Source organism: Marmota flaviventris, chromosome X, assembly GCF_047511675.1.
Source record: "Marmota flaviventris isolate mMarFla1 chromosome X, mMarFla1.hap1, whole genome shotgun sequence".
Lineage (NCBI taxonomy): Eukaryota > Metazoa > Chordata > Mammalia > Rodentia > Sciuridae > Marmota > Marmota flaviventris.
Genome location: NC_092518.1, coordinates 91,739,155 through 91,751,911, shown reverse-complemented (window position 1 = coordinate 91,751,911; position 12,757 = coordinate 91,739,155). Strand labels below are relative to the sequence as shown.

The following is a 12,757-nucleotide window of genomic DNA, read 5'->3' as shown; positions in this document are numbered from 1 at the left end:
TACAGATTGCAGAATCACATTGGCCATACAGTCACCTATATACATACAGCAATCATAATGTCTATTTTATTCTGCTGCCCTTCCTACCCCCTCCCCCTCCCCTCCCCTCCCATCACTTCTCTCTATCCAAAATGGAAGATTGATTTTTGAAAGTGCCTGGAATCTTTTATAAACACAAACAATTAACCTCTTTTAACATTTTCTCTGTTCTTTATTTTAACCATAAGGAATCTATACCATTCCAATTGTTTTTTTGGTCGATGTTTCTTCAGCACTGGGGATTGAACTCAGGAGTGGTCTATTACTGAGATACAACCTCAGCCCTTTTTAATTTTTATTTTTCTGAGGGTCTCACTATGTTGTTTAGGCTGGCCTTGAACTTTCCATCTTCCTGTCTCAGCTTCTGGAGTTGCTTAGTTTACAGGCATGTGCTACTCCATTTGGTGTCATCAATTTATATTTTTAGGTGTCCTATATATTGGATGCAGGAACATAATTAGTTAAACAATCCTTCCCAATTCAACCTCCTGAGTACCACCATGCCCAGCTTTGAAATGTGAGGTGTTTTTTTTTTTTTTTTTAATTTTAGTTGTAGATGGACAGAATACCTTTATTTCATTTATTTTTATGTGGTACTGAGGATAGAACCCAGTGCCTCACAGATGCTTGTCAAGCACTGTACCACTGAGCCCCAACCCCAGCCTTTTTTTTTTTGTACAGGTGATTGAACCCCTGGGGCACTTAACCAGTGAGCCACATCCCCAGACCTTTTTATGTTTTATTTTGAGACAGGGACTCACTAAATTGCTTTGGGCCTTGTAAATTGCAATGGTTGGCTCTCAGATCCTCCCACGTCATCCTCCTCAGCCGCTGGGATTACAGATGTGTGCCTCCAGCCCCGCTTAAAAGTGTGTTTTTATGTGGAGATGAAAATCCTTAGTTTCTATAGAATTCCCTGAGACTTACCAAAAGATGTGTAGTACATTTCAGAGAATACACTTGGTATTCATTTTTCTCCTTGTTTCTCTCAAGTCTTATATTCTTGTATCTCTTTTGGGGGGAGGGGTATTGGGAATTGAACCCAGAAGCGGTTAACCACTGACCCCCAACCCCAGGTCTTTTAAATATTTTATTTACAGACAGGGTCTTGCTTAGGGCCTTGCTAAATCCCTGAGGCTGGCTTTGAACTCACAACCTTCTTGCCTCAGCCTCCAGAGCTGCTGGGTTTAAAGACGCGCGCCAGGCGCCCGGCTCCACTTTGGTCTAAATGGAGATTAATATAGCAAATCTTTGGTCTGGGCTTGTGGCTCAGCTGAAAAGTGCTCACCTACCACTTCTTGTTAGGCCCCAGGTTCAAATCTCAGGACAACTTCAAAGTAAACAAGTAAAAAATAAAAGCGTGTAAGTAAAAGAAATCAATATTAAGGAAAAAAGAGGGCAAGTTTTCTTTTTAGAGCTTTGAAATTTTCTCCTCAACAGTCCTGGCTTCGTTTTCTGTCGTTTGTGTTCTGAACTACTATCACAAGAGTAGGCTCTTAGGTGAAACAATCCCCCTGTCTCCAGGCCAAACTCAGTTCCCTCCTCTGACTCAGATTCATTTTTTTTTTAAAAAAATCTAATTCCCCTCTTTTTGAAAGGAATAGTCAAACGACATAGAATACTTACTCCCTCAAATCAGCCCTTGGCGAACAGCAGGTTTTGTAGGAACAAGTAGTTTTGGCACACCACACTCTCACTAAGTGCGAATCTAACCGCTCCCTTCTCCTCATCCGGTTTGACCAAGTTCAGTTGGAACTCTGAGGCCACAGCACCAAAATTCTCGCACACAGGTCATTTGTTCACGCAGCAAGTGGAAAGGTTCATGTTTTTCGGTCTCAACAGTGTTATCCACGCCCCCTCTCCCCACACATCCCAACCCAGGCTGCAGCTGCTCCACTTGGAGCACATGGATCTACCTATAAGGAAACACGATTTACACCCTCCAATTAGCCAACCTGAGGGGAAGGGAGAACAGCTAAGTGTGTGAAAGCCGAGGTAGCTAATTGGAAAGTCTTCAGATGTTTATTTTGGCTTTTTGATAGTCAGTCGACCAGCACCCATACCTTGTATGTTACTTCCACGTCTCTCACATTCTGAGACTGAGTTTTGTTAAAGAAGCACCCGGCTTCTAGTGCCTAAGACTGAGGGATTGAGGAAACGGTTCACCTCTACTTAGTGCAACTTGTGGCTTTTTGAGTTATTTCTTAGAGTCTCAAGTATCTACAGTTCTCCCAGATAGTCACAGCATCTGAGGACCCTGTTTTTCCCCCTCTTGAGGTTCGGATTTCCTCACCTGGGTCAGTTTTCGGGTCGCTGGCTAGGCTCCGAAAATAGCGGAGAGCTCTGCGTCTCTCTGTTGCCTGGGTAACAACTTGGTTACCCTTTCCCCCGCTCCCCCCTCCCCCTTCCGCACACCACCACCTCCGGCCTTCCCGCTTGACCTCCCTGGCCAATCATAGAGGGGTCTCCTTTAAAACAATACCAGAATCAGCCAATCCGGGTGCGTCCAGGTCGGGTCAATGGCCGCCCTTTCTAGTTAAGTAGGTCGACCCCAGTTAAGCCTCAGTAGCGGTTAGCGTCTCTTCAGCTATAGAGTAGATTGTTTCCGGCCCGCGTAGGTCTGGGTCTGCCTCTGGTGGCTACACAGCCTCGGAGGCCAACCCGTTTACTTTACGGACGGGACAGAAAGCAGCGACTGCTACTACGGTAAGTTTGCAGGACTTTCGTTGGTAGGCTTCTGTCACCATGAAGCTTTTTTGCCCTGTGAATTCCAGTTCTGAGGACCCAGTCACACGCACTTCTGCAGCAGCGGGAGTAGAAGGGTAGGGTCGGTGGGCCAGGAGTTGAGAAGGATTTGCTTGGCTCTGAACCTTGTTCCCCCAGCCCCCTCCCTCTGACAGAGACACGTGTCGTTCTTCTGTCGCCGCTCAACGCGCGCGTCTGTGTAAAGTGAGGTCTCACTTTTTCTCTGCTTGGGCAAGCCTTCGTGGCCTGAAGCCCCAGGGAAGTACTGGTTCGGCTGCTGTGAGGCACCTGTGGCGCACAAGTAATAACCGCGCATGGCCCCAGATCCTGAGAAAATCACCAGACAGGCTGCCCTGCTTTTCCCGCCTTGTAACAGAGAAACGCAAGCGCGCCTCCCTCTTGCCACTGCTTGGGAATTTGGGTGTCTTAGGGGTAGAGTTATATCCCTAGTTTCCCTGCAGTGCGCGGTTTGATTTTAAACAAAGGGGAGGGAGGGATGGGGCAATAATTATTTAGAGTTTCCTGAACTGTCTGTGATTAATAATTGGGCTCAAAACACATTGTTTGAATGTTACAAACCAGGAGAGACAGGATGAATTTCATGATTAGTTGCTTTTGATAACTGTTGAATTTTGGATTGGAATTTGATTAGAATGCACTGAACTGTTTCCCTTCTCTCTGATACCATGCTTTTCTTAACTTCCACCCCATCTGGCAGAGGTGAGGGTGAAGTTTGAGTAATTTGTCCATTCTGCTTATTGTTGTCTAAGGTGAACAAACAAACAAACAAACAAAAAAGGGGGTTTGAATGTTATTCACTAAAGTAAAGTTATTGGCTTTTTGGCCAAATCATCTATACCATAATTCCTTTATTACTGCGGGTGATCATAGTTTATGTGTCTTGCATTTTGTTAATTTTCTAGATATTTGTAGAACTTAAGTTATGTGTTATGCTATCCTTTTTTTCTTGTGTGTGTGTGTGTGTGTGTGTGTGTGTGTGTGTTTAAGTCTGCTTCAATACACGTTATTCTAAAGTCTAAAGTGCCCAGCCAGTGTTTCATATACCTTTTGGCCATGATTCACAGTGAGAAATAAATTTTATTTTGTGGCTTCAGGACATATATACACTATATAGAAATGACGACTGTTTTGCAAAAACAGTACTTATTACATGCAGTGTACTCTGGCACATTCCACTATATTTTAATGAATTGTCATTAACAGTTTGAAAGACATTGACCTTAGACATTTAGTTTTTGAACTTTTGTATGCACTTAGGGAATAACACAAAGATTAGAGATGTTCAGTGTGAAGCCTCAGGTCACACTGTCATTGCATCTCAGCCAATAGAGCTCACTTGATTAAGTCTTGACTTGTTCTGCCTTGATAGCAGATCAGATCTAGAGGCAGAAATTAAGTGGGGAAAGTTTCTCTGACTTTCCAACCCAGAACAGAGGTAACTGAATTTGGCTGCTAGTTGTTTGTTTGGGTACCAGGTATTGAGCCACATCCCTGACCTTGTTTTGTATTTTATTTAGAGACAGGGTCTCACTGAGTTGCTCAGCACCTTGCTTTTGCTGAGGCTGGCTTTGAACTCATGATCCTCCTGCCTCAGCCTCAGGGGCTGCTGGCACCCAACTGCTGGTTTGTTTTTAACGTAACAAACCTTAAAAAATTGAAAGATAAAAAGTACAGCTAAAAATTTCTTTTTATAGCTACGAGAAAAATATAGTTTAGGTAATCCTTTTGTATTATATAGAGTAAGTCTTTTAAAACACTGGTGAAATGATTTATTAAACCAGCATTGAAAGAAATTAAGGATAAAAAATTGCACTCATTTCTCTACTATGATAATATAGTAGTTCTGTCCCCCTCCCTTTTTTATCCATATATACCAATATTTTTTACATAACTGTGCTTCTTGTTTATATAGTTTTTTTTGTTGTTGCTCATTTAATACTGTTCTGTATTTTTTTCCTGTTTGATAGTCTTTATAATTTGAATTATTAATATTACCCTAATATTTCAGAGTGAGTCAGCCTAACTAAACCAACAGATGATTTATTTCCAGTTATAAAAATAATGCTGCAAAGTGTTGATTACTTAAAATCCTTTATATAACTTTTTGTCTTCCATTCATTGGGTTAAGAGGAAGCCTAATAGGTAGGCCAGGGACCTGGATCTGGACTGGGAATTTTTGCCCCACTTATGTTTGAATTTGGCCTTCCAGTTTCTGTATGCTAGAGCAACAGTGATCAACTGTGGTGTTCTTTATACATATGAGTTAGGCTGAATGTATTTTTTCCACTAATAAGTATAGACATTTTCAACATGATTTACTTTTAAAAAAGCGTGAATCATAGCAGGTCCAGGCAGATTCAAGTGCCATAATAACACTCACACTGATTAAATTTCTTTCTGACTATCTTTTCCAAAGGTTATTTGAATGTGTATTATTTTTTAATATAAAATATTTTATAAAGCAGCCAATTAAATTGATTAGAAGAATAAAAGTTATAATTGATCTATATTAGCACATCTCCCTCTTCAAAGCACACATATTGTCTTACTTTCTGTCATTTTCAAACATTAAGTAGTCCTTTTTGTGTGGGGTGGGTGATGCAGTGGGGGGGGGAGATACTGGGGATTGAACCCAGGGATGCTTTGCCACTGAGCTACAACCCCAGCTCTTTTTAGTTTTTATTTTGAGACAGGGTCTCACTAAGGCCTCAATAAGTTGCTTAAGGTGTCAATAAGTTGCTGAGGTTGGCCTTGAACTTGGAATCCTCCTATCCTCAGTCCCCCTAGTGCTGGAATTATAGGCTTGTACCACCACTGTGCTGGGCATGCTGGGCTAGTAGTTCCTCTTTTTTAAAAGTATGAAATACTTCAAAGAAAAAAACACAGAGACCATTTTAACACCCACCAAAGATTTAACAACTTTAAAAATTTGCTATATTTTTCTTAGATGATGATTTTTTTTTTTTAGGTGCTGGAGATTGAACCCAAGGCCTCGCTTATACTAAGCATGGATTCTACCAGTGAGCTACACCTGCAGTTCCTTGTTTGTTTGTTTTTTTAAGAACTAAAACATTATAGCAACTACTTAATATCACTTCCCAGTCTCATTTCCTTCCCATTGCAGTGATAATTGTATTTATGTAGTTAGTATATATTTTCCAGTGTGTGTTTATAAGTTCACTATGATGGGCCCATAAATGATTTGTAATATTTTTGTGTCTCCAAGGTTTACATAAATGGCATACTGTACTTATTCTTCTGCAACTTTTTATGGTCAATATTGGTTTTGAGATTTAAATGCAAGTAGCTATTTTTATTGCTATATAGTATTCCATTGTATGACTATACTATTTTTTTTTTAATTTATTTTTAGTGCATTATAGATATATCTAACAGTGAGGTTCATTTTGACATATCCATTAATGCATTTAATGTAGTTTTATCCACTTCAGTCTCAAATACTTCCCCCTTCTCTGCCCTTCTCCCTTCACTGATCCCCTTCCTCTACCCTATTGGTCTTCCATTTATGTGTTTATTTATTTATTTTTTTAAAAATATTTTTTAGTTGTAGTTGGACACAATACCTTTATTTTATTTATTCATTTTTATGTGGGGCTGAGGATTGAACCCAGCGTCTCACATGTGCTAGGCGAGCGCTTTACCACTGAGCCGCAACCCCAGCCTGTTATGTGTTTATTTTTTAATTGATAAATTATAGTTGTATACAAAACTGGAATATATTGTAGTATAGTCATACTTGTACCTAATATAATTTGGTCAACTTCATTCCTCATTTTTCCCCTTTCCCTTCCCTCTTTCTTCCCCCTTGGTCCCCATGCTTCCACTCTACTGGTTTTCCCTTCTTTTCTTGTGAGATCCCCCTTTTTATTTCTCTTTTTCTCTTTAGTTTCTGCATATGGGAGAAAACATTCAATCCTTGACTTTCTGAGTCTGGTTTATTTCACTTAGCATTATGTTCTTCTGTTCCATTTATTTACCAGCAAATGTTATGATTTTATTCTTCTTTATAGCTGAGTAAAACTCTCTGTGTGGGTATGATATACATCATATAATATACATCACACACACATATATGCACACACAAATACATTTTCTTTTTCTTTATCTATTTGTCTATTGGTGGGCACCCAGGTTGGTTCTATAACTTGGCGATTGTGGATTGTGCTACTGTACATATTGCTATGCATGTATCACTATAGTGTGCTGATTTAAGTTCTTTTAGATAAATACCAAGAAGTGGGATAGCTGGGTCATATGGTGATTCTATTCCTAGTCTTTTGAGGAATCTCCATATTCCTTTCCAAAATGGTTGTACTAATTTGCAGTCCCACCAACAATGTATATGTGTACATTTATCCCCACATCCTTGCCAGCAGTTATTTGTGTTCTTGATGATTAGAACTGACTAGAGTGAGAAGGTGGGATAAAATCTTAGTGTAGTTTTGATTTGCTTAACATGCAAAGCTATAGTTTTGTTAATTTTAAGATTCTATAGTTAGGATGTTTGGATAAGTAGAAGCTACTAGAAGAGGACTAGAGGTTGACAGGAAGAACTCAACAAGGCAAAGACAGCTTTTCTACTGATAGCCACAGATTTTGAGTATAGGCCTGTTTTCTAATTTTAAATAAGATAGTGATATGCAGAAGAATGCTAAAGTGTACTAAGATCCTGTTTGTTAAAAAGGATAGAGAATACTAATTGACTTCAGGCTTTGTTAGAAGAACATGAATTTTTGCCTGTATCCTTAAATAATTCAAGAGAACTCACACAAATTAATATTATTAAAATATATAACTTGTAAACCTGGTGAAAATTAAGGGAATTAAGAAAATTCCATCAATCCAGATATGCAAAAAAGATAAAAAATGCATAGAGTATGGCAAATACAAAACACAATGTAAGATGGAAGAAAAACCCTATTATATTATTCACAATAAAACCAAATAAGTTAAACTTGTCATATTGGTTTGAATAATTTCAGTTATGTGTGCTATTTACAAAAACTACACTTAAAATGACACAGAAAAGTTGATTGGAAGAGGATACACTAGGCAAATACCAACCAAAATAAAAATGATGAGGCAATATTAATGTTAGACAAAATATACTTTAAGGCAATTTAATAATAAATAGGCACTTTGTTTCGGTGTATAGAAGAAAATCTACCAAGAGACTATCAACCATGAACTTCAATATATGCTCCCAACAACATAGTCTTGAAATATACAAAGCAGAACAATAGAATTATAATTAGAAATTGATCATTCATAATAACAATGTGAGTCTTTTAAAAACACCTTTGTCAGAAACTAGTTAAGCAAAATAGATTTAAAAAATAAACAAGAATATGAACAATTTAAAATTTAAATTAGATGAAAAGAAGCATATAATGTTATGTGAGACATGTAATATAATATTATAATTTATAAAAACATAACATGTGCAACCTAGGAGGGTGGTGCATTTGGGAATACAAAATTAAATACAAGTGCTTTTTGTTCTGCTCAATATGCTTCCCTGTCTGTATACCTTCCAGGACTGAATTACTACACTTGAAATCATCATTTGGAGCTCACATTTTAAAAACTTTAAGATGTGTACATGACTTAGAAATAAGTATGTTGTAACTAATACATTCAGTATTGTACTTTAGACTTATTCTTGGGAAGGCTTTTCATTATAACCTTGATACTAATACTATTCAAGTTATTATTTCTCATTAATTTTAAGTGGTATACATAAATTTCATATTTTAACATTTTTGAAATGGAAATGAGCCTGCCAGTTGATAGTGTCTTTTGGCTAGGTGGTAGCTGTGACATGATAATTGTTCTTGCATGCACAAGTGATATGAAAATGTCTACACTCAAAACTTGTATGATGAACAGCTGGGGTGAAAATTCCCTGAGACAATGTGGAATCATCTTTAACTCCAAGAAACCGGTAATTGTGGGGAAGAGAATGGAGAAGGTGGTAAATTAGATTTAGTTATCAATATGATGAAATGAAGACAAAAGGTGACTTACGTATACATTTGCAAAACCAGCTTAAGAGAATAGCAAAAATGACTTTCTTTTTCTTTTTTAAAGAAAAGCTGCTTCAATCATGTTCTTGGTGACTTAGGAGACATCCAAGAAATTGGATTTGCAAAATGGATTAGGAATATGAAGTCTAGAGATAACTTAACCAAGTTACTTGGCTTATGCTTTTTTAAAATGTATGCATGTTTGATTAAATTCTATGCTGACAATAAAAATTATTTTGAAAAGCATAAAAAATTAAGTGATAAGGAATTATGACAGGTTGATATTTTTTCCCTTCCTTTCTTAGTAGTACACAAAATAATAAGACTCAGCTTTGTTGAAATATTTTTGAAACTGATTACTTAAAATTACCTTTCCCAGCTATTGTGTAAATATTAATTTTGGGCACATCTGATTCCATTAATCTTGACTAGGATAGGGTTATAAATTCACAGTGATTTTCCCATAACACTTTAAGATATTTTTTCTATTGTTTTCTAAGATTTATTGTTGATAATGAAGAAGCTGATGTCAATCTGGCTGTTACTACTTATTAGGTATTTTTTTGTCTTTGATAACTTTCAGATTTTTTCCCTATATTTAATATTCCAGTTTTTAAATATATTGTATGTAAGGAGATATGTGTGTTTGTTTGGTAGTGGTGAAGGGTTGCTTGCTTGCACTTGGTGACCTTTTTAATCTGAGAACTCATTTTCAGTTCTAGCAAATTCACTTATAAACCCTTTGAATATTGTTTCTGCCATTCCATTTTTCCTTCTATATTCCTTCCTGATATATATTGGACCATCTCTTTCCCCTTCCTTCCTTCCTTCCTTCCTTCCTTCCTTCTTTCTTTCTTTCCCATACTTTTATCTGCCCTGTGATCTGACAGTTTCTTACAGTTCACTGATTTTTTTTTTCTTTTCAATTGTGGCTAGCCTATTATTTAAGTCTATTTCTTGAGCCTCTTTCTTTCTTTCTCCCCCATCCCCAGTACTGGGCATTGATTTCAGGGGTGCTGTGCTGCTGAGATACATCCCCATCCCTTCTTATTTTTTGAGACAAGGTCTTACTAAGTTGCTTAGAGTCTAAGTTGCCAAGGCTGGCCTTGAACTTGTGATTCTCCTGCCTCAGGCTCCGAGTTGCTGGGATTACAAACATGCTAAACCTCTTTATTTGTAATACTAAAATCCATTTCTTGGATTTTTCTTGACTCTTTTTAACATTTGCGTATTTGTTTTATGGGTGCTGTTTTTTATCTTGAGTTCGTTAAACATATTAAACATTTTAATGTGCCATTCAGATCACTCTATTATCTCTAATTCCTTAGAAGAGAGTTCTCTCATTTTTAGTATCTTAAGATGGCTTAAATGTTTTATCATTCTTGTCTATAAGTTTATCTTCTTGGGGCTTTTTTTTTTTTTTTGACCAAGTGTGACCTAGGAAGTGGACACATCTCTATTGAGTGATATCATGGGTAACCTGCCTGGACTCTGGAGGTTTCATCTATTCCTAACCAGTTTTCATGTTAACATCTTAGCTTGAAGTTTTCATACCACAAAGGTAAATTGAATTCAGGCCATTTTTGTATATGTTCTGCATTGGCTTGGGGTTCCCACATGTCTCCCCAGTCTTTTCCACTCTCCTATAGATGTTTCCCAGATGTAAGCTTCACTAAGTTTCTGCTCATTGAAGAGCCAGTAGCTTTACCCTGTGGCTTTAAACATACTCGGTTCAGCATTTTATTTTCAGGTGTTAGGGCACATATCTCTTTCAGGTCTTCTGCTTTGACTCCAGCTGCTAGATAATTCTTTTTAGAAAAATCTTTGCTTTGCAATTAAAAATGTTTTTATTAAATGATTTCTTTTTTAAAATATTTATTTTTTTAGTTGTAGTTGAACGCAATACCTTTATTTCATTAATTAATTTATTTTATGTGGTGCTGAGGATCGAACCCAGGGCCTCAGACATGCTAAAGCAAATGCTCTACTGCTGAGCCATAACCTCAGCCCCTTATTAAATGATTTCTAACTGGTATTTTTAGAAATTTGGAATGACAGGATGTGATTCCAGTGTGGATTGCATTTGTGATATTCAATTGGAGGTCTCCTTGAGACCTCTAAAATTTTTTTCTTCCATTCCTCTTACCCCCTTTTAGGGTTTGGAGTCATGAGCAGGTTTAATTATGGAGAAACTGGTACCCCTACAGGTAGGTTCACTTTTGACTCTGCAGAGACAACCATCACCACTACAACCACAGGGTTTACTTTCTCTACACCCGATATAGGTAGGTTTAATTTTGGGACTCCATCCCAACTGGTTGTAAGTAAATCTTCATATTCCATCAGCCTGTTCTCATTCAATAATCCAGCTCCAGCAAAATAGACTACAGGATTCAGCTTTGGAACACCAGTTGCATCAACTCCTGTCCCACTAGGAACTGGATTTGCCTTAGGGTAAGAGTAAACAGTTTCTGATTCTTTTAGGAACTACAAAAGGACTGTGTCTCAAACACAGATTTTCCATTTAGAGCTTAGACAGGATGATGAAATAGTATGGCATTTCTTAAGCAATTATTTGAAATTATGCCACTTATTCCCAAGAAAGTCTTAAACAATGTAGTCATCTTGGAGTTGAGGCACAAAGGACATTGAATTATGATCTGTGGTCTCCCGTCATTTCGTGTGAGCCATAGACAGGAAATACACATTGAATTTTGGATATATATCATCTGGAAATTAAGCTGCTTATTTAGTATTTCTCAAGAGAGATATTCATCTATTGATTATGGTACTGATCTTGATTATACAGTTCCCCCTCTTGCATCTCAGAATTTTAAGGGAGGCACTCTTCTAATCTAATGCCTTCAAGGTAAATCTATTTGGATCCATGTCTTTCAGTAATACCTGATGACCATATGAAAGCTGAGGCCTTACCTCTGGAATTGTTCCCTATTCTGTTATAGCTATCTAATAACTTGTAATTGAGTGCTAAATAATCTTTTTTAAGAGGGATACCTTAAATATTGAAGCATTTTGCCGTGGGTCATGAAATACATTTAAAATTTCTTAGAAATTGTATTAAAGAGATGCTTGTTTGTGTGATTCTGTGTCTGAAACAAAAACGTATGTTGTTTAATGTAAAGTCTGCTAGACTGTCAGAAAGAAGAAGTATAGGGCTAGGAATATAGCTCAGTTGGTAGAGTGCTTGCCTCACATGCACAAGGCCCTGATATTAAAAAGCAACTGTGAAACAAATATTTGAGTCTTGGCTTTGCCATTTACTACTTCTATGATTATGAGCAGGTTATTTAACTCCTCAGTGCTTAAATTAATGTAGGTAAAATGCTTAGAACCGTTTCTGGTATGTAGTGGTCACTTAATATGTGTTAGCTCTTATTGTTGTTTTATGAAAATGTACATTTCCCTGCAGTGTTGCATATGTTGGATATTATCCTTTTTTATGCGTGTTCTTGAAGTAGATGGTTTAACAGTGAAAATAGCATTGTCATAATCTTTTTTTTTTTTTTTTCTGTTTCAGTACTAGGGATTGAATCCAGGTGTATTCTGCCACTGAGCTATGTCCCTAGCTCTTTTTTTTTTTTATTATAGTCAAGGGTCTCACTAAAGTATTCAGAATGTCCTCAAACTTGTGATTCTCCTGCCTCAGCCTCTCGAATCTCTGGGACTATAGGCGAGTGCTACCATGCCCAGCTCATCATCTTTATTTAAATTTTTTGATTAGCAATAAGGCAGAATTCAAGTTTTTAATTGATAAACCATATTTGTGTGTGTGTGTGTGTGTGTGTGTGTGTGAGAGAGAGAGAGAGAGAGAGAGAGAGAGAGAGAGAGAGATTGCCTTTTTATGTCCTTTGCTCAAATTTCTAATATGATGCTTACATTTTCTC

The 12,757-nt window shown here is 37.4% G+C and overlaps 2 protein-coding genes across 5 annotated transcripts in view; one reads left to right on the top strand and one right to left on the bottom strand.

Moving 5' to 3' along the window:
* The window catches only part of Dnaaf6 (dynein axonemal assembly factor 6), a 40,014-nt gene extending 37,440 nt beyond the window's left edge, over positions 1-2,574 (bottom strand). The window contains exon 1 of the mRNA XM_027931479.2: positions 2,522-2,574. The gene's annotated coding sequence lies outside the window, so the exon portion shown is untranslated. The remainder of the gene's footprint in view (positions 1-2,521) is intronic.
* Positions 2,573-12,757, top strand: part of Nup62cl (nucleoporin 62 C-terminal like) — a 75,191-nt gene continuing 65,006 nt past the window's right edge. For 2 of the 4 annotated variants that reach the window (XM_071606030.1, XM_071606028.1), the window contains exons 1-2: positions 2,573-2,745; positions 5,774-5,825. In XM_071606030.1, the coding sequence (XP_071462131.1) occupies positions 5,813-5,825 (13 nt within the window). In that variant the 5' untranslated portion in view covers positions 2,573-2,745; positions 5,774-5,812. Of the gene's footprint in view, positions 2,746-5,773; positions 5,826-8,708; positions 8,771-10,283; positions 10,414-11,008; positions 11,060-12,757 lie in introns of those variants that run through there. The other 2 variants (XM_027932932.2, XM_071606029.1) reach the window with 2 other exon arrangements.